The sequence below is a fragment of the Pygoscelis adeliae genome, unplaced genomic scaffold (assembly GCF_000699105.1).
Source record: "Pygoscelis adeliae isolate BGI_AS28 unplaced genomic scaffold, ASM69910v1 Scaffold123, whole genome shotgun sequence".
NCBI lineage: Eukaryota > Metazoa > Chordata > Aves > Sphenisciformes > Spheniscidae > Pygoscelis > Pygoscelis adeliae.
The window spans coordinates 1,043,505-1,062,848 of record NW_008824650.1 but is presented as its reverse complement, the minus strand read 5'-3'; the positions used below and the strand labels follow the sequence as shown (position 1 = coordinate 1,062,848).

At 38.4% G+C, this 19,344-nt stretch overlaps 1 protein-coding gene across 1 annotated transcript in view; it reads right to left on the bottom strand.

Moving 5' to 3' along the window:
- The window catches only part of PAXIP1 (PAX interacting (with transcription-activation domain) protein 1), a 32,925-nt gene extending 14,029 nt beyond the window's left edge, over positions 1–18,896 (bottom strand). Inside the window, exons 1-8 of the mRNA XM_009322504.1 lie at positions 18,831–18,896; positions 18,247–18,381; positions 16,244–16,287; positions 10,726–10,789; positions 9,588–9,701; positions 5,077–5,724; positions 1,462–2,188; positions 552–646 (exon numbers count right to left, since the gene is read on the bottom strand). Coding sequence (XP_009320779.1) covers positions 552–646; positions 1,462–2,188; positions 5,077–5,724; positions 9,588–9,701; positions 10,726–10,789; positions 16,244–16,287; positions 18,247–18,381; positions 18,831–18,896 — 1,893 coding nt within the window. The remainder of the gene's footprint in view (positions 1–551; positions 647–1,461; positions 2,189–5,076; positions 5,725–9,587; positions 9,702–10,725; positions 10,790–16,243; positions 16,288–18,246; positions 18,382–18,830) is intronic.
- Between the last annotated feature and the right edge of the window lie 448 nt (positions 18,897–19,344).

Here is a 19,344-nt window from a genome sequence, read left to right as displayed (position 1 = left end):
TAGGGAAAATTCAACTATAAAATCCATCAGAAGTTTCTGAAGAACATCAAAGTCCTCTCATTTAGGAAAGGATACAATCAGATTTTTCTGAAAAATAGAAGTTGGCAAAAAATAGAAACACTCTATTCCTCCATCTTATTCACTCAGGTGGATACCTCACAGGCTACTAAATGCCAAAATTATACGCAAAAAAAGAATCTTTTTATACAATCAAGTTAAAGATAGAGAGCAATGCAGTATTACATTTGCTGCACTACAGCTGCCTGATTAAAAGCATAAATAGTCGGGAAACAGTTAAGGCTATAACTTATTTAGCCAATGTTCTGACTAAAGACCTAATTCAACCAGGCTGCACATCTAAAGCATTTTTATTACTTTTTTCTGGTCAGCTACAGTTGAATAATGGTTTTTAGGTTGTAACACAAACATTACACAAAAAGATGCCTAAAGAAAAGTGAACAGTGCTGAAATACTTCCAATCATTCCTTTCAGGATTTAGTTACTATGACATTATGTTATCATAGTTTTTTAAAAAAACAGCAGAATCTTACCCGTTTCCAGGTCGCTAACAGCTGTTTGTCAGACATCTGTTCTGGGTAATCAGCAATTGCAAAGACACAGCCCAGTAGGAAATACTCTTCTGGAACTGGAATAGTTTGGCACATAAAAGAACAAAAAATTAAATACTTACAAGTCTGAAGAGTTCATCTCAGAACATATTTGCTACACTAATCTTTCCTGTTACCAGGTTATAAACTTCATTCAATTTTGAAGTAAATCTTTCTTGGAAAAAGTAGGATCCAAAATTTCAAAGCTGACAGCCACATCTAAAGGCACACTTCAGCCCAGGGTTTGTTCTTGTTCTGGGTGGTTTTTTTCCTGGAGGAAGAGGGGCTAAAGGGGTAGAAGGAAGGAGCACCAAAAGGAAAACATAAGGCAACAACTTATTCTTTTATATAGATCACCTATGAAGAGTCAAAACAATCAAAAAGCTTTCAGTTCTCCTAGCATGGACAGAATTCAAAGCAAGGTATGACAACTTTCTATCTGATACTGAATCCTCATAATTTACTAGTATTTCCAAAATTTAAGCTGTCTTTCCAGTTGTTATCCTCTTTGAAAGCTTCCCCTTTCCCCTCTTCCAAAGGAAAAAAAATTAGAAAAATTTATGGTATGCATAGACTAACACTGTTCTCATAGCATAATTTATATGCTAGTGGCAGTATTTGAAAAGAGAAAGCTCTCCGTGTTCTCAGGCTTTTCAGATTTCTGGATCACCCTTAGTTACAATTTAAATCTGTTTGCCTAAAAATTAGTAAAACAGGTGCCAAGCCATGAATGGCGTTTCTAAGTCTTACAATCCCATACTGTAAACACAGCATTATTTTTTGATATTTTAACCCACAGTACGTCACGTCATTAGCGACTTTTTTCCAGGATCAGAAGGCAATAATTACTAACTCTCCGCTGCTGGATCATGTCCAAAGAGCGGCTGCTGTTGCAGTTGTTGCTGTTGCTGCTGGTGGTGTTGTGGCTGCTGGGCTGCAACTTGATGCTGTAGTGCTTGAGATGTCTGAGTTAAGTGTTGTGTTGCCTGATTCTGCATTTGCTGTTGCTGATGCTGTTGGTGTAACCGCTGTAAGTGCTGCTGCTGCAATTGCTGCTGCTGCTGTATTTGCTGCTGCTGATGTTGCAGCTGTTGTTGTTGCAGATTCTGTTGCTGTAGCTGCTGCAATTGCTGCTGCTGTAGCTGCTGCTGCTGCAGCTGATGAAGTTGCTGTTGCAAAGCATGCTGCTGTTGGAATTGGAGCTGTTGCTGAGGACGGTGTAGCTGCTGTTGCGCATGTAACTGCTGCTGTGGAAACTGAAGCTGCTGTTGTGCGAACTGGTGCTGCTGATGGACTTGCTGTTGCTGTTGTGAAAACTGATGAGGCTGTTGCTGTTGGAAAGACTGCTGGGAAATCTGGGGTTGTTGCTGCTGCTGCTGTTGTAGCTGCATAAGTTGTTGAGGTTGAAGGTGTAAAAGAGGATGGTGCTGTTGTTGCTGTGCTTGATGTGACTGCTGTAATAAATGTGTCTCTGGTGTTAGTTTCACTTGACTAAAGAGCACCGCATTTGGATGTCCCTGTTGGCTATGATTTACTTGTTGTTCTAAACTTTTTGTAGGTGCTGAAAGTGATTGTAATATCTAGAAAACAAAGATTAGTTTTATGACCTTTTTGTTGTCATTCAGTTTTAAAAATATTTAAAGAACTACTGGGAAAATACAATTCTCAAAAGAAAAGAACCCTATGCTTAAATACACTGTGAGCTAAACCAGAATCTTTTAACTGTTAATAGCAAAATGAAAAGACAGGACTTACACATAGAAAAGCGTGGAGCTACACATGGCTCCTAATATAAGGCAATGCACATTTTAGCAAAATTTAAGATTAAATCCTGTCCCTGTATTATTGCTGATATCTCCAATAGCATTATGACTATTAACACTATATTAATAATTACACTGATCAACTCAATCAACTGTAATATTCACTTTACAATCCTGTTGGTCCGTTAAGTTCAAAGTTTAGTTCCATAGTCTTATTTTCTTTAACTTAAAAATGGCTAATAACGCCTCTACTAATTAGTACTGTTTGAAATATGGGAAACACGGGAACTTAATACAACCTTACTTTCTTTTGAACCAATACAGGAATACTTAGCTCTGTTGTTTAAACTGAATCCCAAAATACAAAGAAAAACATTGATCTACTGAGCACTAACCAACCCATACTTAAGAATAATAGATTTTAGATTTATACAGAGTGCTGAAGTAATCTGGAGTTTAATTTCATTTTTAGATGTATAGGTCACTGTTAAGGGAAAAATCATTTCACACTAAGCAGACACAAGTTGGCAAGTGAGTTTTTAAAGCATCAGAAAAGGGACAATTAGGCAAATTCCTAATAGATTGAGTTCTACATATTTATAAAATATTTTAATATAAACTACCTATTAAAAATTAGAAGGAGCAACAGGCAACTCTAGACTCGCCATTCATAAAGTCTTTTAAACATTCAACCAGCTTTGGTGAATCCTGCAAAGCTCATTTCCTTCACCCACGCTATTTCATCACATACAGTGTAAACTTCAGTGATGTGTGTGTGCGAGAGAGAGGAATCAAAGCACATCACTAAAACACAAAGCCAATTAACTGTATCCTCTCAATGAGACGTCCATCAACTCTTCATCAGAGGTGGCTCAAGTGTTTTTTACAATGCACGTCAAAACATCTCAGGTTTCATCTAAGTAATTTTGGTGTTGTTGGTATAGCATACATTTACCACCACGATTATCAGTGCATCACCCATCACTAATGTCTAGACAGCACCACAGTATAAACATTCAACAACTAAAAATAACATACACGAAAAGAATGTTTCCGTGGCTCAGTATGAGGACAGATCTTCATGCCGCTCTCCACAAAAAGTCCCAAAAGTCAAAATTACAGAAGCTTCAGGACACATATTTCAAAATAAAGGGATAAAACTTTCAAAAGTATCCTAGGGCTATATTCAGAAAGTAACTTTGTATCTGCAAAACACCGTATTATTACAGATCTTGCTGTTCAGCAGAAATCTGAGGTTCAAATTAAACATTAACTTTCCAAGACTGCACACCAAGATATGGAATCCACCCAAGACTGGTACCCAAGCAGGATACAAAGTACAATTTAACCTAGCCAGAGGGAAGTTATAAGGGAAAACGTAAACTTGGTATTCCTCCCTCTAGGAAGCAGATTTCACAATTCTAAGATGCAAAGCTTTTTCTCCATGTGCTGGCGCTAGCACAGCAACCTACACAGCAGCCTGATATGGTACTTGAGAACAGTCCTTGCACACCATAGCCAAGTCCCTAGTCTAACAGACTGTTGGAGAACAAAGTCTAGCCGAAGCACGATACTATCAACTGCCCTGTAGCTCTCTAAATATTTACAGAAAAATACTTCCACAGGGACACCACTAAAGAGTATTTGATAGTACAACGGCTGGGTTATAGATGCGGTGTTCAGACGTGAAAGCATCAGCCAGCGTACCAGCACTGGCCAACCGACCAGGACTTTGCCGGTTCTGCTCAGTCCTTACCCAGAAGTCTCAGTCCTTAAACAACTCAAGGCACCGAGAAGAAGAATCTAAGACTCAGTTCTAAAAGGAAGCCTGCATTTCTGTTTCATATTCGGAAGTCATATAGACAACAAAGAACCAACATTTCTGAGTGACTACACTTTTTGTGTTTAAGTACTAGCTGTAAGTGTCTGGATTATTCAGGCACCTTTCAAAGTTTTACCTTCAGATGAACATCCAAATAAATGCACCAGTACAATTATTTAAGTAAAAGATATGTCTACCATTTACCAGCACCTACTTTTCTCACGTTCCCTTCCCATGAACATCTTAGAATTTCAATGCTGCAAGTTACTTCAGTGCATGCTCACTCGCTTTTTATTTTCTTCCAAAAATAAATTCAGTACAAAAGCTGCAATTATTTCAACTTTACGAGTGGCATAAGAACTTTTAAGTTAGGACTTCTGCATCATAATCCTGACTATCCTATATAACAACTTAATGATGCCCAGCAGAACAACACAGTATAGAACTGAACCTACCGTGAGAACAATCAATTTCACAGTTTTATGTGTTTATAGCACAAGTAACTCCTTGCACTGAATAGAAAGCTTGAAAGGTATGAAATCAGGTTTCCTGAACTAGCCAAATAATTTTAAATTAATGAATTATTTTTTTTCTTTGCTCTTACCAAGAAATCAATACTGAAACTCTAAACCATGCTATAGTTAAACACAGCCTTACTCTTCCAAACATTTTTTCCAAATGCATTCTTACTTCTGTGAACCTGCTAGGAATGAAGTTAACTTATTATGGGGAGGTTACTAATTTGGCCACAACTTCTAAGTAATACGGAGAACTTTTAATCCTTTGTACATTTAAAGAGCAATAAAAGGAAACTGAAGTTCTTGTATACGACAGTTCCTAATAAAAAGTCCAATATCTTATAAATTAAAAATCCAACACTTACATGTGCTACATTTGATGGTCTATTAATCTGCTGAATATCAGCACTATTAGTAATATTCCTTAATGTCCGCACGGCTGGACTCCACGTAGCCATCATTTCCTGTCGATCAGAACTTTGGGCACCTTGTACTGAAGCCATTAGATTGCCTCTCATATCCGGAGGCAAAATATTACCTGGCACTGGTGGGACATTGGCACATAAATTAATTAACCCAGAGTCTTTCCCTTGAGGCAACCTGCGCTTTGCTGCAGATGCCTGTGGGACTTCAGCTGGTGTCCAATTCAAATTCCTTTCTTGCTTTTCTGGAGAGGAATCTGAAGAATCATCAAACATCAGTTCCCCTTTTGCCTTATCAGCAGTAGTAGATTTTGGTGAAAAAACTTGATCACCCAAAGGTGAGCCTTCTCGAGAAGATGCTGGGCTTGATAATTTTTCATCAGTACTAGCTTCATTTTGAGAATCTTGTTCTTCATTTTCTTCTTCCTCCTCCTCTTCCTCCTCCTCCTCTTCCTCCTCCTCCTCGTATATAATTAAACGAGGATGATAAGGAGTCTCTTCTTTTTTAGTCTTATCAGCTACAGAATCCAGTACCCAGTCCGGTGTCACAATTTTAATGCTGTCCCGTTTACAAGCACATTCATATTTTTCCTGGAAAAAAAAAAAAAAAAGAAGATATTTTATTTAAAGACAAAAAATCCCAAATAACTTTTTTTGAGGGCAGGGCTAGAGCATGGAGAGGCAGATCACAAGAGGCTGTCCAACAACAGAAAGTGATCTCTCCCAGAACCAACAGGACAAACTACACTGCTGTGCGTAACAAGTTCCAAGAGATTAAAACAAAAACCTCCATCCACATTTATAATATAAAGGACTCAGAAAGCACAACTGCAGAAGATTAAGTCTTCACTTGCAAGAACACCACTACCCAAATTCTTCTCAAACCCAATCACCAAAGGATTTGAAAATCGTGATATTTGCTTCTGAAAAAGCCTTCAGAACTCCAGCAGCTAGGAACATCACAGTCAATACTAAGATGCAGCTGATTTTTAGGTGGACATTAAGGTGAGTCTAAATACAGTTTATACTTACATTTTCTCCACTAAACAAAGCAAAAAACAAACAAAAAAAACACCATGAAAAAGCCTTTAGGGAAAAATCAGAATTTCACAATAAAGTAGAGACAAGGTGATCACTGAAAAAAATGCGTTTCAGCGGGAATACAAATCAGAAACCAGTCGGATATTTCCCAGCACCTTCTCAGAAGCTGCTAACTGTAATGTTGCCCTCAACTTGAAAGTTACACTTCTGTCCAAATATTAGCTAAATCCATTTCAATGAGAGGTTACAATACTGACAAAGTAGAAAACTTTATCCCTCCCTCCTGCCTTATCATTTCATCATTTGAAGATATATATAAATAGTAAAACTTCACTGTTTCCTTTCCCAAGAAATAGAAATAGACACAGGATCAGTGCTCTATTTATTCAAACATCCTCTTTGATGGAAACCCCTCACAAATATCAAGACAGTGGGAGAAAAAAAAGAAAACTTTCTTTGGAAGATTTGAAACTAACTTCAGAATCTAATATTGCAAAGTGGTTGAACTGGGATTTTCTTTGTATGCCAAACAATATAAATTAATAACCAGCACATTCAGAGGAAATTAATTTAATTTAATGATTCTCTAGAGTTATTTCCTACAATGAAACTGTCGTTCATACACAATAAAGAGATTACAGATTTAACCAAGTTTATTTGCAGATATGAGTTTTCATTCTTTCTTTGTGGTGAGAATTAAGAATCCTGTTTTCTCATGTTGTGTCTAGTCAAAGCAATCATTTAAGTTTTCACTAGTGTCAAAACTGTTCTCATTACAAACTGTTGCAGATTCCCTTGTAGTAGTATGTCAGAGCAGCAGGACTAGAAGCATTTTAAGTAATCATCCTATAAAATTGTTCCCATTCAATGATTATGTAAATTAAACAAGAAATGCTAATGTGTTTTTTTCAGTTTCTTGACTGGCAAGCTCAAGACAACATCCTTTGCTCTAAAAAGCTTATGATTTAATGCAAGATTTCTTAAATGTATATCACTACCTCTCAAAAACACCATTTTAGGTAGCGAAGCTCTTCCTCCAAGCATTACATTTTGTTGTGATGGAGGACAAAACTAGGGTGGTGTTCGGTACACTCTAACTCTTTCACAGAAGAAAGATCATGCATTTTAAAAAAAAACCAAAAACAAAAAAACAACATCCCCCCCCAAAAAAAAACCCAGCCCTACAAAGGTTCTTATAGTTTTAAATGAAACAGGGAAGAAAAAGCAAGCATTTGCCATGTCCACACTTTCTCTTCTCCCGATGCCAGCCCACGTTTTATTCTAAAGCACTTTCCTATGTATTGCACACATAAGTTTATTGTCATCCTACTAGCCACATGTTCTTCTCTATCTTAGTATTAGATAGTTTACATTAACTCCAAAATATTAAAAGGGTCATTGGTGGGACAATAATATACTCAATTCGTATAAAACAACATTATAAACTTGACAAAGTTTTACAGATTTACGTAAGGAGGTAGTGTATAGAACCTGATCTTAGAGTTACATTCAAATAACTAATCTGCGTGACCCTTCCCACTGATTGGAAATTAAAAAAAAAAACAAATGGTGATGGAAATGTGCTCATGTTATTAAAGGACAAAAAATAAAACACACAAAAATAAAACCAAAAACTTGCTCCATCCACCACATCAACTAAAAGCATCCAAGCAATCATTTTTAAGTGAGCTTCAATTTGTTTTAAGTATTTTCCGTTTCTGAACACACTAAATCAATTACAAATGTATTTCTTCTTCAGGAAGAGGAGTACCTAAACACTTCATGCAATTTCAGTGAACTATTATAACCAAAGCATTACTAGCATTATCGTAGAGAAGGCTATTCGGATGTGCTCAGTGCTGCCTTTAGCCAGTTACCTCATCTTTCTGATTCAGTTTCTGCATTTGCATAAAGACAGCAGCATTTGACTTCCTACACAGGACTAGGAAGTCAAATGATGATACTAAACTAGGAGGAGCTGTGGACTCCCTCGAGGGTAGAGAGGCCTTACAGAGAGATTTGGATAGACTAGAGAGCTGAGCAATCACCAACCATATGAAATTTAACAAGAGCAAGTGCCCAATTCTGCGCCCGGGACAGGGTGATCCTGGGTATACATACAAACTGGGGGACGAGAGGCTGGAGAGCAGCCCCACGGAAAGAAATCTGGGGGTATGGGTTGATGGCAAGTTGAATATGAGTCAACAGTGCCCTGGCAGCCAAAAGGGACAACCATGTCCTGGGGTCCATCAAGCACAGCATAGCTAGCCGGTCGAGGGAGGTGACTGTCCCACTCTGCACTGCACTGGTGCAGCCCCACTTCGAGTACTGTGTGCAGTTTTGGGCACCTCAATTTATATAAGAAGGACATCAAACTATCAGAGTGTGTCCAGAGGAGGGCGACCAAAATGGTGAAAGGTCTCGGTAAGACTCGTGAGGAGCGGCTGAGGTCACTTGGCTTGTTCAGCTTGGGGAAGAGGAGGCTGAGGGGTGACCTCATTGCAGTCTTCAAGGGGGGCAGTGGAGGGGGAGGTGCTGATCTCTCCCTGGTGGCCGGTGATAGGACACAAGGAAATGGAATGAAGCTGCGTCAAGGGAAGTTCAGACTGGACATTCGGAAAAGGTTCTTCACTGAGAGGGTGGTTGGTCACTGGAACAGGCTCCCCAGGGAAGCGGTCACGGCACCAAGCCTGTCAGAGTTCAAGGAGCGTCTGGACGATGCTCTTAGTCATATGGTTTAGGTTTAGGTTTAGGCAGTTCTGTGAGGAGCAGGGAATTGGACTCGATGATCCTTATGGACCCCTTCCAACTTGAGATATTCTATGATTCTATGATGGTAGTGATTTGAAGTATGACTACTTTATCAGCAGTTGGACAGGAATGCTGTGCACTCTTTATCCTACCATCTCCTTAAGAGGAATGACTTGAGGGATTTTGAGAGTTCTCTTTTTTGTAAGAAAAAAACGACAAAAAAGAAAATAACCTGTTCCTCCTTCTGCTCTCTTTACTCCTCTCTCCCTCATAACATCAAAGGGCATTTTACGCAATTTTTCAATTTTGTCCTTCATTTTTCTTCACTGATTCTGTATCTACAGATTTACAAATCACAATCACTAATGATTATGACATGTTAAAATTAGGTTAAGACAAACATAATAAAGAATAAAATGTTTTATTCAACCAGAAATACAAATACCAATATGAAATTAGATATCTTTTGAAGTAATCAGGCTTAAAGCCATGCAGAAAATAAATACAAACTGAAAAGCTGCAATGCATAATTGTGTTGAATTTAGCTGTTCAAGACTAACGAACACTCTTAAGAATCCTAATTTCAGGGAGATGGAAAATTTTTGATTATTCAAAAGCAAATGAGAGCTACAAGAAGAATTGTACATGTAATAAACTCTTACCCCCTTTGGCTCAGGCACAATCAAATGAGTACACTTATTATTGAGGCTCAGCTGGCAATTCCCTCCATAAAAAGTAATCAAAGCCCACAGCGTACTTCGGTCTTCAGATGAAACCTAAAAGGAAGGTAAATAAGCCTTTTAGTTCTATGCAACCAGCTGCCTTCTGCTTGAAGAATTTTAGTACAATCCATGACATACCACTTACAAGTCTGGCTAATGTATTACCTATCACTTTTAAATACCAAATTAGCATGAAAGTTATGGAGAAAAAAGGGCGACAAAGAGACGCAACAAGAAAAGACATTAAACAATCGTTTTTAACCCGCACAGAGAAAAAGAAAACATTCTTCACTCCTGTAAAACTCAACACTAATATATCACCTTCCACAAGAGAAAAAAGTTAGTGATCAAGCAAACAAGAATTTTTTATCTTAGACAACCTGTTTAAATTAATTAAACAGAATTTTAACAAGTAGACCGAATTAACAGCCTGTGTAAACACATGAAGTGTTTATTTCTAACAATTTATGTCACAGCAACGTCCCCCTCCCCTGCCAAGAAAGCCACATGTATTTAATCCGTTATCATTCAGAGTTAGTGACACTATTACAGGAATAATTTGTTAAGAAGTCTGAAGTACATGGATGCATATATTCCATTAGCACCTAGGGCCTTATCCTGTCTGTCTGCACCCACACAATGGTCACCAGTAGGCTACTCACAGACCTATACAGCTGGCTATGAACACAAGCCACTGAAGCACCACCTTTCCACTTACTCTACTCACTGGCACCCTTGTTAGGGTTTCAGTGCTTAAGTAGGTGAAACATGTTGACTGAATATTGTGTTAACGCAGAAATAGAAGAATAGGAGCAAAGGCTTTATAGTCTAGTGTACTCTGCATTTTAGAATCACCATACTGTTGAATACAAGATAAACGACTGAATGTTCACAGTTTGAAATTATCATGCCCTCATTTTCAGTGAAAAACTGTTTTAGGTGATAATTCACCTAACATACAGAAAAAAAGTCATAGTACAACAGAAAAACTGGTATCTCTCCTCAAAAAAACAAAGCATCGCACACATATTGTATATATGAATATATAGAATAGACTGAAATATGGCTCACTTCTTACCTGAGAGAGACAGGCAGTGACTCCAAAAAAGATCTGACATGATTCTGGAGAAAAGCCATTTACACTGGAAAGCAGGTGTCAAGGATGCAAAATAATCTGAATGAGAGTTTCCTGAGGGACATTAGAAGGAAATTAAATAGTATGCATAGTACTTCTCAGATATTATCAAGTATTTGACCATCCAAAAACTTCTATCTTTAAAAGCATGTTGTTTGTTTCCAATTAAAGTTGTATGCGTCAGGAAAAAAATGAGATGCAAACTGGATCAGGACACCTCTAATATTATGACCAATTTCGGTAACATTGCAAACCTGCCTCTTCCCAGAACATCGCCCTCAGCCCATCTCAGGATGCTAAACACAGGAAGTTTAGCTTATAGGAGTCATCACCAAGAGCTTCCTTTCATTATCAAGTGCTTATCTTCCATGTTTAAAAATAGAGAAGACTCTGAACAAGAAACTTTTGCTACAGTCAGCAACAGACAATATAAAGAGAATATGATGCACAAGAAATTTGATAAAACAAGTCAGACCAAGAAAAGTGTGTTTTTCTAAAATAAAAGCTAATAGCAGACACCTGTAGAAAGTCACAGTGCCTTTTCTGTACGCTTATTAAAGAAGATGGCAATCTGGTGGATGACTTCGTTTAAAACCAGCAATAAATAAAAGCACTGTCTTAAACAAACAAACAAACAAACAGGTTAGAAAGTAATACAGAAGCCAGAGGTTTCAAAAATGGCAAAGTTTGGTAACCAAATGGTAAAATTTTTCATTGAAGACATCTTTTGGAAACCTGCCCTTTGCAATTTCGCAAAGACTGGAAAAGTAGAAACCATTTCCCAGCATACAGCATGGTTATTAGGTCCACAAAAGGCACTGAACAACAAACGTATCAACGGACAAGCTTATATATCAAGAAAAACAACAAACCAAACAAAGTATTACACAAATTATCTGCAAACAGTAGTAGGCAAGTCAGTATAAGCAAGTATGAAATCTTCTGCAGCTGATTTTTTCCTACTGAGGTATAACACTGCATTGGAAGTTGGCTAGGCAACAGATGTGGGGCGGGGGGCATGGAATCTAGGAGCTACTGTGAAACACAAACTGAGAAAACATCACACTGGGATGTAAAAACAGGAACACAGCCTGAAACTAACATGAAGTTTTTCCACCATGCTTTCAAAATTCAACAAGATCTCTGGTAGCAATGCGTATTTGTTTTCAGATGCGTCAAAGAGAGAGATAAATGAAACGGTATGCAAAAAAGAGCAGTGAGAATTTTTACAGACCTAGTAAATATGACTTACAAGAGGAAACTGAAAGACCACAATTGATGTGTTTAAGAAGCTAAGACAACACATCTTCAAACCCTTTACTTCTCTTTTCATATGGCAGCCTTTAATTTGTTCTCCCTGTTCAGAGTGGCTCAGATAAATCAAAACGGGTTTAGACTCTAGCAACACAATAGTGAGGCACTGTAAGGTGACTAGAGAGACTATGAAATCTCCACTACAGGAGGGGCTTTCTGAAACAGGAGAGAACAGTTTGACAGAAGTGACCTGGGAAAGACAGACGGACCAGCTGATTTCTGTAACTTCCCTCCCTTTTCTACACTTCCATATGCTTTTGTGTTTAAGATACGTGCACACCTTGTTGGAAAAAAAGGACTACAGAAACAGATGTGCATTGTGTTAACAAGCACACGCTGAGATTTTTGTAATAAAACAAAATTATTTTCCCTGTGCTGTTCACAGATGCACCAGCAGTACTTAAATTTTGAGACCCAGAAGAGACAACACACAGCAAGCTGACAACAAAGCCCAGAGCACTTTGAAACTTTAGATTACTGCCATTATCCAGAATACTCCAAGAAGTTCAAGTCTGATGCATGTCCTAAATTTCACTGTGTTGCTCAGTATCTCATCTAAGGTAGACATTCAGTACTGGATCTTTCAAAAGTATACAGTTGTCTACTCCCTGCCTTAAGATCTGCTCCTAGCACATAAAGCAACAACAGCTCGGTATTTAACTTTTAAGAGGTCCATCAGTTTGACTGCAGCTTGCACTCTCTGAAGAATAGGAGTGAAATAGACCCTCTTAAAACAGTTACAAGCAGCACAACAATAAGGTTCCCAGTGGGTCTGGAAAACAAAAAAGAGGGAATGCAACAAAACTCACTTTTTTTTTTCCTCCAAGCAAAGTTCAGAAGTGCTCTGACCCTCTTTCATCTGTACAAGACCATGGAAAAATATTCCTTTCTCATTCTTGCTTTTGCTGCTATCAAGAGAATGAAGAAAGAAATCACCAGCCTTCTTTATGGCATTATAACTGAGGTTTTCACACATGAAACTGTACTTCGTTCTTCAGGAAGGCTGCTTCCAGATTCATTTTTCTGTTACTTCCCTTCAGCTGCAGGTTAGTCAGATTTCGCTAACATCAGTTGGCAGGGAACAGGAGAACACTCTGCCTTCTGAAGTTCCCCCTGATGAAAAAAACTTTCACAGGGGAATGTTAAAGCGTATTTATAAGAAACAGGCAAAATTATTACACTTCTATATTGCATTAAATCTTTCTACGTTAAACTTCACCTTTAACAAATGCCCATCAAATAAGTACCAGAATTGGTAAGCAAACATAAAACCTTTAAGGCTCTTATTAGATCCACGTATCTAACTGACAAAAGATGTTTCTAGGACTTGCTTCTTCAGTACATTCAATGACAACTTTGAGTATTACATCTCCAAATCAAAACATAAACAAAAGATGAATATGCAGAACCTCAAACCTCTGCCTAAACAGGGTCCAAAAACAATCAACTGGAAAAAGTAAGCTATTCCTATTAACTACGTTTTTTTCATTATGGTAGTACCTAAAACCCTAATGAAAGGCTGGATGCCACTGCACTAGAAGTCGTAAAGAGACTGAAACAGAACAAAGTTAAGACTTAACAACCCATTTTAGTGAGCACTATGAGGCTTAGAATAAAATCTAAAACCACCAGGTTCTAAGGACACGTGCTTAGAAAAGTGCTAGAAAGAATAAAGTCAAAGGTCCAAGGACACATTTATTGCTGACGGGGGTACAAAACTTCCTTCTTCCATGCAACCCAAGAATATGATACTACTGAGACCTGGTCTTTTCATTTGGCCATTCCTATATACCCACAATAAAGACTTCCTGAGCAATAGCCATTCGGGGCTACATTCACACATTTATTGCCACAATTTGGTTATGGACTGCATCACTCAATGGTTTTATCTGTTATTTCTCTTCTGGATATGTAATAACATCAGCTCTTAGAGCATCCTTTTAAAAACCCCGGGTTTCAGACGTGTTGTGGTTTAACCCCAGCCGGCAACTAAGACCCACACAGCCGCTCGCTCACTCCCCCCTGGTGGGATGGGGGAGACAATCGGAAGGGTAAAAGTGAGAAAACTCGTGGGTTGAGCTAAAGACAGTTTAATAGGTAAAGCAAAAGCCGTGCACGCAAGCAAAGCAAAATAAGGAATTCATTCACTCCTTCCCATGGGCAGGCAGGTGTTCAGCCATCCCCAGGAAAGCAGGGCTCCATCATGCGTAACGGTGACTTGGGAAGACAAACGCCATCACTCCGAACGTCCCCCCCTTCCTTCTTCTTCCCCCATCTTTATATGCTGAGCATGACGTCATATGGTGTGGAATATCCCTTGGGTCAGTTGGGGTCAGCTGTCCCGGCTGTGTCCCCTCCCGGCTTCTTGTGCCCCCCCAGCCTCCTCACTGGTGGGGTGGGGTAAGAAGCAGAAAAGGCCTTGACTCTGTGTCAGCACTGCTCAGCAGTAGCTAAGACGTCCTGTGTTATCAACACTGTTTTCAGCACAAATCCAAAACACAGCCCCAGACTAGCTACTATGAAGAAAATTAACTATCCCAGCCAAAACCAGCACAAGATGGAAGACCAATTTTCTAATAGTGCAACTTCTCCATGGGAAAGAACACCACTAATAATGCAGTGCTAGATTACTTAAGCCTGAAAACGTATCTAATTCCAAGCTATTTTATTATTTTTTTCAACCAGTCAGTCCTCAGGAACAGGGAGAAGGCTTACAGACGTGTGACATAAGCAACATGCGCTCCCATCCTGATGATGAAAGGATGATAAACACATTTATTATTTCCAGATGCAAAACACAAAAATCACCAGCCTAGATTACATCACTAATCAAATTATTTTTAATACAGGAGTAGCTCTGCTAATTTGGGTTTTGCCATGTAATGTTTCGTACATTTTTTTCCATTTGGAAGCCAAGTCATTGATGGAAAACCTTCTTCTGCTCAGGTCAGAAGACCATCTATGACTATGGCAAGTGTTTCACACTAACTGCTGAATCCTATCTGACATGTTGATTATCGTGATCAAAACAGCTGCAAAGACTTCACTATATCATTTTATCTGATGAATTCATTGCTCTCTCTTCCCACAGCTCACTACCTGAGCTGAATTCTCTTGGGACAGTGGAGAATATACAGGCTATTTCCAAAATAGTCGAGACACAGCTGGATGCAAAGACACATACCTTGAAATACTGAGTATAAAACATGAATTCTGAACCACTGAAGCACATTAAGACCTGAATTCCTAATACAAACACCTGGATTCTTGCATCTACCACCTCTTGTTTTCCATTATAGACATGACCACCTGCTAACCTCATTCCAAAATGAGATCTCATGCCTGACAGCATACCTCCCTAGTTCTGGCATTGTTTGTTGCAATCATCTGCTCGTATCTGTACTGAAATGTATTGTTCTACTTCAGCTTTTCCATATACAGAATCTTTACCGTGAATGGTCTGAGAAAAAGATGCATGAATTTTTTTCTATAATAATAGCCATTGTCACCATTCCTATGATCCAAAGAAAAAATTGAGGGGAACATAAATAAAAATGAAACAGTAGTAACTGACAAGAAGAGGAAGGAGTATGCCATCCATATGCAAGAATATATGTGCCAAACAAGTTCAGAAACATAAATCTAGCCAAACATGAACAACAAGGGTCTACCAAAGGCAAGGACAGACTATCCCAAAAATGGGAATACTAGCACTATCTGTTAATAAAGTGTATTTATAATACAGTGTTGATATGAGTTATTGTGTATTTATCCCTTACTTAATTCTGCTTCTAGAAAAGGCAGAATAGGCCATTCTACTCTGAACCAACATTTGCCCGCTTACTGCACTCCAGCGTTTTTCCTGGATCCTCACAGTTAATTATCAACTTCCAGCTAAAATGTTTTGAGTCCATTTGATGACAGTTTTCTTGCAAGTGCCTATTAAGCATCCAAAACAGCCAGAGGGACAGGAAAACTGAAGTAAGACAAGGAAGCTCCAAGCATGCTGCAACCCTGCCAAGCAAAACACATCCTACCATTTTAAAAAATTAAGCTGTACATACTTGAAGCAGTCTTTAATCCCTTAATGGTATCCATTTTAACATGTTTCCTATAAAATTGATTCAAATTTGAACTTAAAGGATACGGCAGAAGAGCTCCACAGCGAACAGACAAGATCACCCAGGAAGGCTGAAAAATAAAAACCACAAAACATTAAAAACCTTGGTCTGCATGTGTGAAATGTGAATTACCTTCCAAGTTCATACTACAGCTAGTTTCAATACACATCTCCAAGCTTTGAAAGTCTAAGTGTTTCACAGACATTGTACTTAGGCCTTTACAAAAAAGACTGTTCTGATTTATTCGTAAGAGTTAATATAAAGATTGCTCAAAGGTTGTGCAGCAATATGGGAACAAGACCCCCTTCTCTTGTCCTTCTATTGTGCCAAGAAAACCATTTACAGTATTTATTCATCCTCTCCCTTTTTTCAGTTTTCCGTGCTCCAAAAAAAATCCCCTACCTTACACTCATCACCAAGGAGTCAGGAACCATAACCTTATATAGAAAGAAATTTCTAAACACACAGCGATGAAGGCTGCTAAGCACACAGGTGATGACCCCTAACTGACAGTATTCTGGGACAGTATTCCCCCCTCTGGGAGAGGGGGAGGTGGTGGAGAAGGGAAGAGATGTAGGACAGCAGTCCCAATACAGCATATAAGGAAGCAGGGGGAAAGAGAGGGATATTTTTTAGCACATTCAGTATGAAATTACTTTTCCTCAAAAAACAAACAAACAAACAAACATATTGTGGTAACTATGTATATGGTGTCCCAATTCTTGCTATTCTCTCTCCCTTAGAAAAAGGCATACAAAAAAAGAACTAAAAATATCCAACTCGTAACTCCTCAATCCTCTGCAAAAAAATTGGGAGATTTTCCTCCCGCAAGTTTCTCTTTCTTATCCTCTATGCCTTTTCTCTCAATAACAAGCTACCTTTGCCTCTGACTTCCATTCCCTTAACACTTAGTCTGATCTTCTTGATTACAGATCACGTTGTGATGTTTTCAGGTCAAACTAAGTGACATTACTGAAAGACTTGTTCTCGTTTGGCAAAGTTTAGCTAGTAGCAGTTATAAAGAAAATTAAATAATTTAAGTAAATGGCGTTAGAAAGCAGAAAGCGCTGTTATGATGCTGATGTCCTCCCTTCACATGAGAATGGCAGCAATCTTCTTATTTATAAGATTAAAATTATGCCACAGAACACTTTTCCAAAAGGAACTAAAAATTAATCAGCCCACCCACTATAACCATAAGGCCTCTAGCTAAGCACCTTTTATTTTTTGGAATTAATTCATACTTCTACACTGTCAGGTGAACTCTCATGACATACGCTATCAAAATTCCCCACTGCCACCTGCAACCATATGGACAAAATAACCCAAAATCATGTACCCAAAGGTACTGGCAGTGAAATACTAGTGTTTTTTCTTCTAATCACTCTCATGACTTGCAGTGACAATTTCACATTTTCAAACCTGAAGCCCAGAATCTTTCACTGTAAAAGTAACCCAGTATTGCAAGATGGTAACAAAATACCGTTAATTCCAGTATGAGTAAGAAAAAAAATAATTAAAAACTAAAATCAAGAGAAAAAAAATCTATTTTTCTACAAGTTCCTATTGTTTAAAATTAGCGTAGCACACATATGCAGAATCAACGAAATCATTTTGCACCTTGCCAATTGTATGTGTTTAAACAAAAACCCTCAGCAGTCTACTACTTGTTCTATATTGAGGTTTTCCATTGCCAGAAGCTTGTAAGAACCTTCCCATCAGAAACATTTCTAAAGTACAGCTAATAGGACACCATCTCACAGATGACTGAAGGAGGAATCTGGAAAAAACAAAACAAAACAGAAAACAAAAAAAAACCCAAACCACTGATAGATACAGAGCAACAAGAGGAACAAGAGAACAGAATTGTAAAAGAAGTCAATCAGTCAGGATAAAAGTTTGCATAACAAGAATAAAAGATCTTTAAAGATATGCTTCATTTGGTCATCATCCAAACATGAATATTTTCTGTTATAATAATGAAGTATCCACATCAGTACTTTGACAGTATCATGGATGAGTCACTCACCTTTACCACAGGGAGATCAAAAACTTCACGAGATTCTCCAACTTCTGGATTGTCCCCATCTTCTGAAATAATATGTGAAGCCAGTGCATTGTAAGAAACTTCCTTTGCTTTCCCAGCTTTCAGAAGTTGAATAACCTAAACCCAAAAGAGAACAGGGAGAAGTCAACAATTTTTAGCACCTTTTATTTGAGAAAAACGTTAATGCAAGAACTCATTCCTCTCGTGTTAGTGTATATGACCTTCTCTCTTGGTTGTCCTCCTGTAAGTGGCTAGCACTCTTTTTGAAGTTGCCAAATGCATCCTATTTAAAACCTGATCGCCAATGGTTTACACCTCTGACATATTTTAATCATACAAGTTGAAGATTTACTTTCCAAAATCATTCAGGCTGGGGCAGAAATCTGGAAAGTGTCAAAATTTTTCCAAAACATATATTCCTTAAAAAACATCTCAGAATAATTTTCTCTCAGGGTAAGAAAACCCTTCTCCTCAGTGTTTGTTTTTGTATATGGTAGCTTTGGAAGCATTTGAATATACTTTAAAAGAAGAGCTTGAAGTTTAAATAAAGGTAACCCAATGGTTACCTTAGAAAAGGTAACATCATGACCATACGTTGCAGTCTTCATAGGAATTCTTCCACATTTGGCCATTTACTTGGGTAGAGAAAAAAAAGAGATGTTCATGCATTTTCTGTAAATGTTCACGTAACAGCTAAGAAAAGAATTCCATAGAATCATAGAATCATTAAGGTTGGAAAAGACCTCTAAGGTCATCGAGTCCAACCGTCAACCCCACACCACCATGCCCACTAAACCATCTGCCTAAGTGCCACATCTACGTGTCTTTTAAATACTTCCAGGGATGGTGACTCAACCACTTCCCTGGGCAGCCTGTTCCAATGTTTAACCACTCTTTCAGTAAAGACATTTTTCCTCATGTCCAATCTAAACCTCCCCTCGTGCAACTTGAGGCCATTTCCTCTCGTCCTATCACCAGTTACTCGGGAGAAGAGACCGACCCCCACCTCACTACAGCCTCCTTTCAGGGAGTTGTGGAGAGCGATGAGGTCTCCCCTCAGCCTCCTTTTCTCCAGGCTAA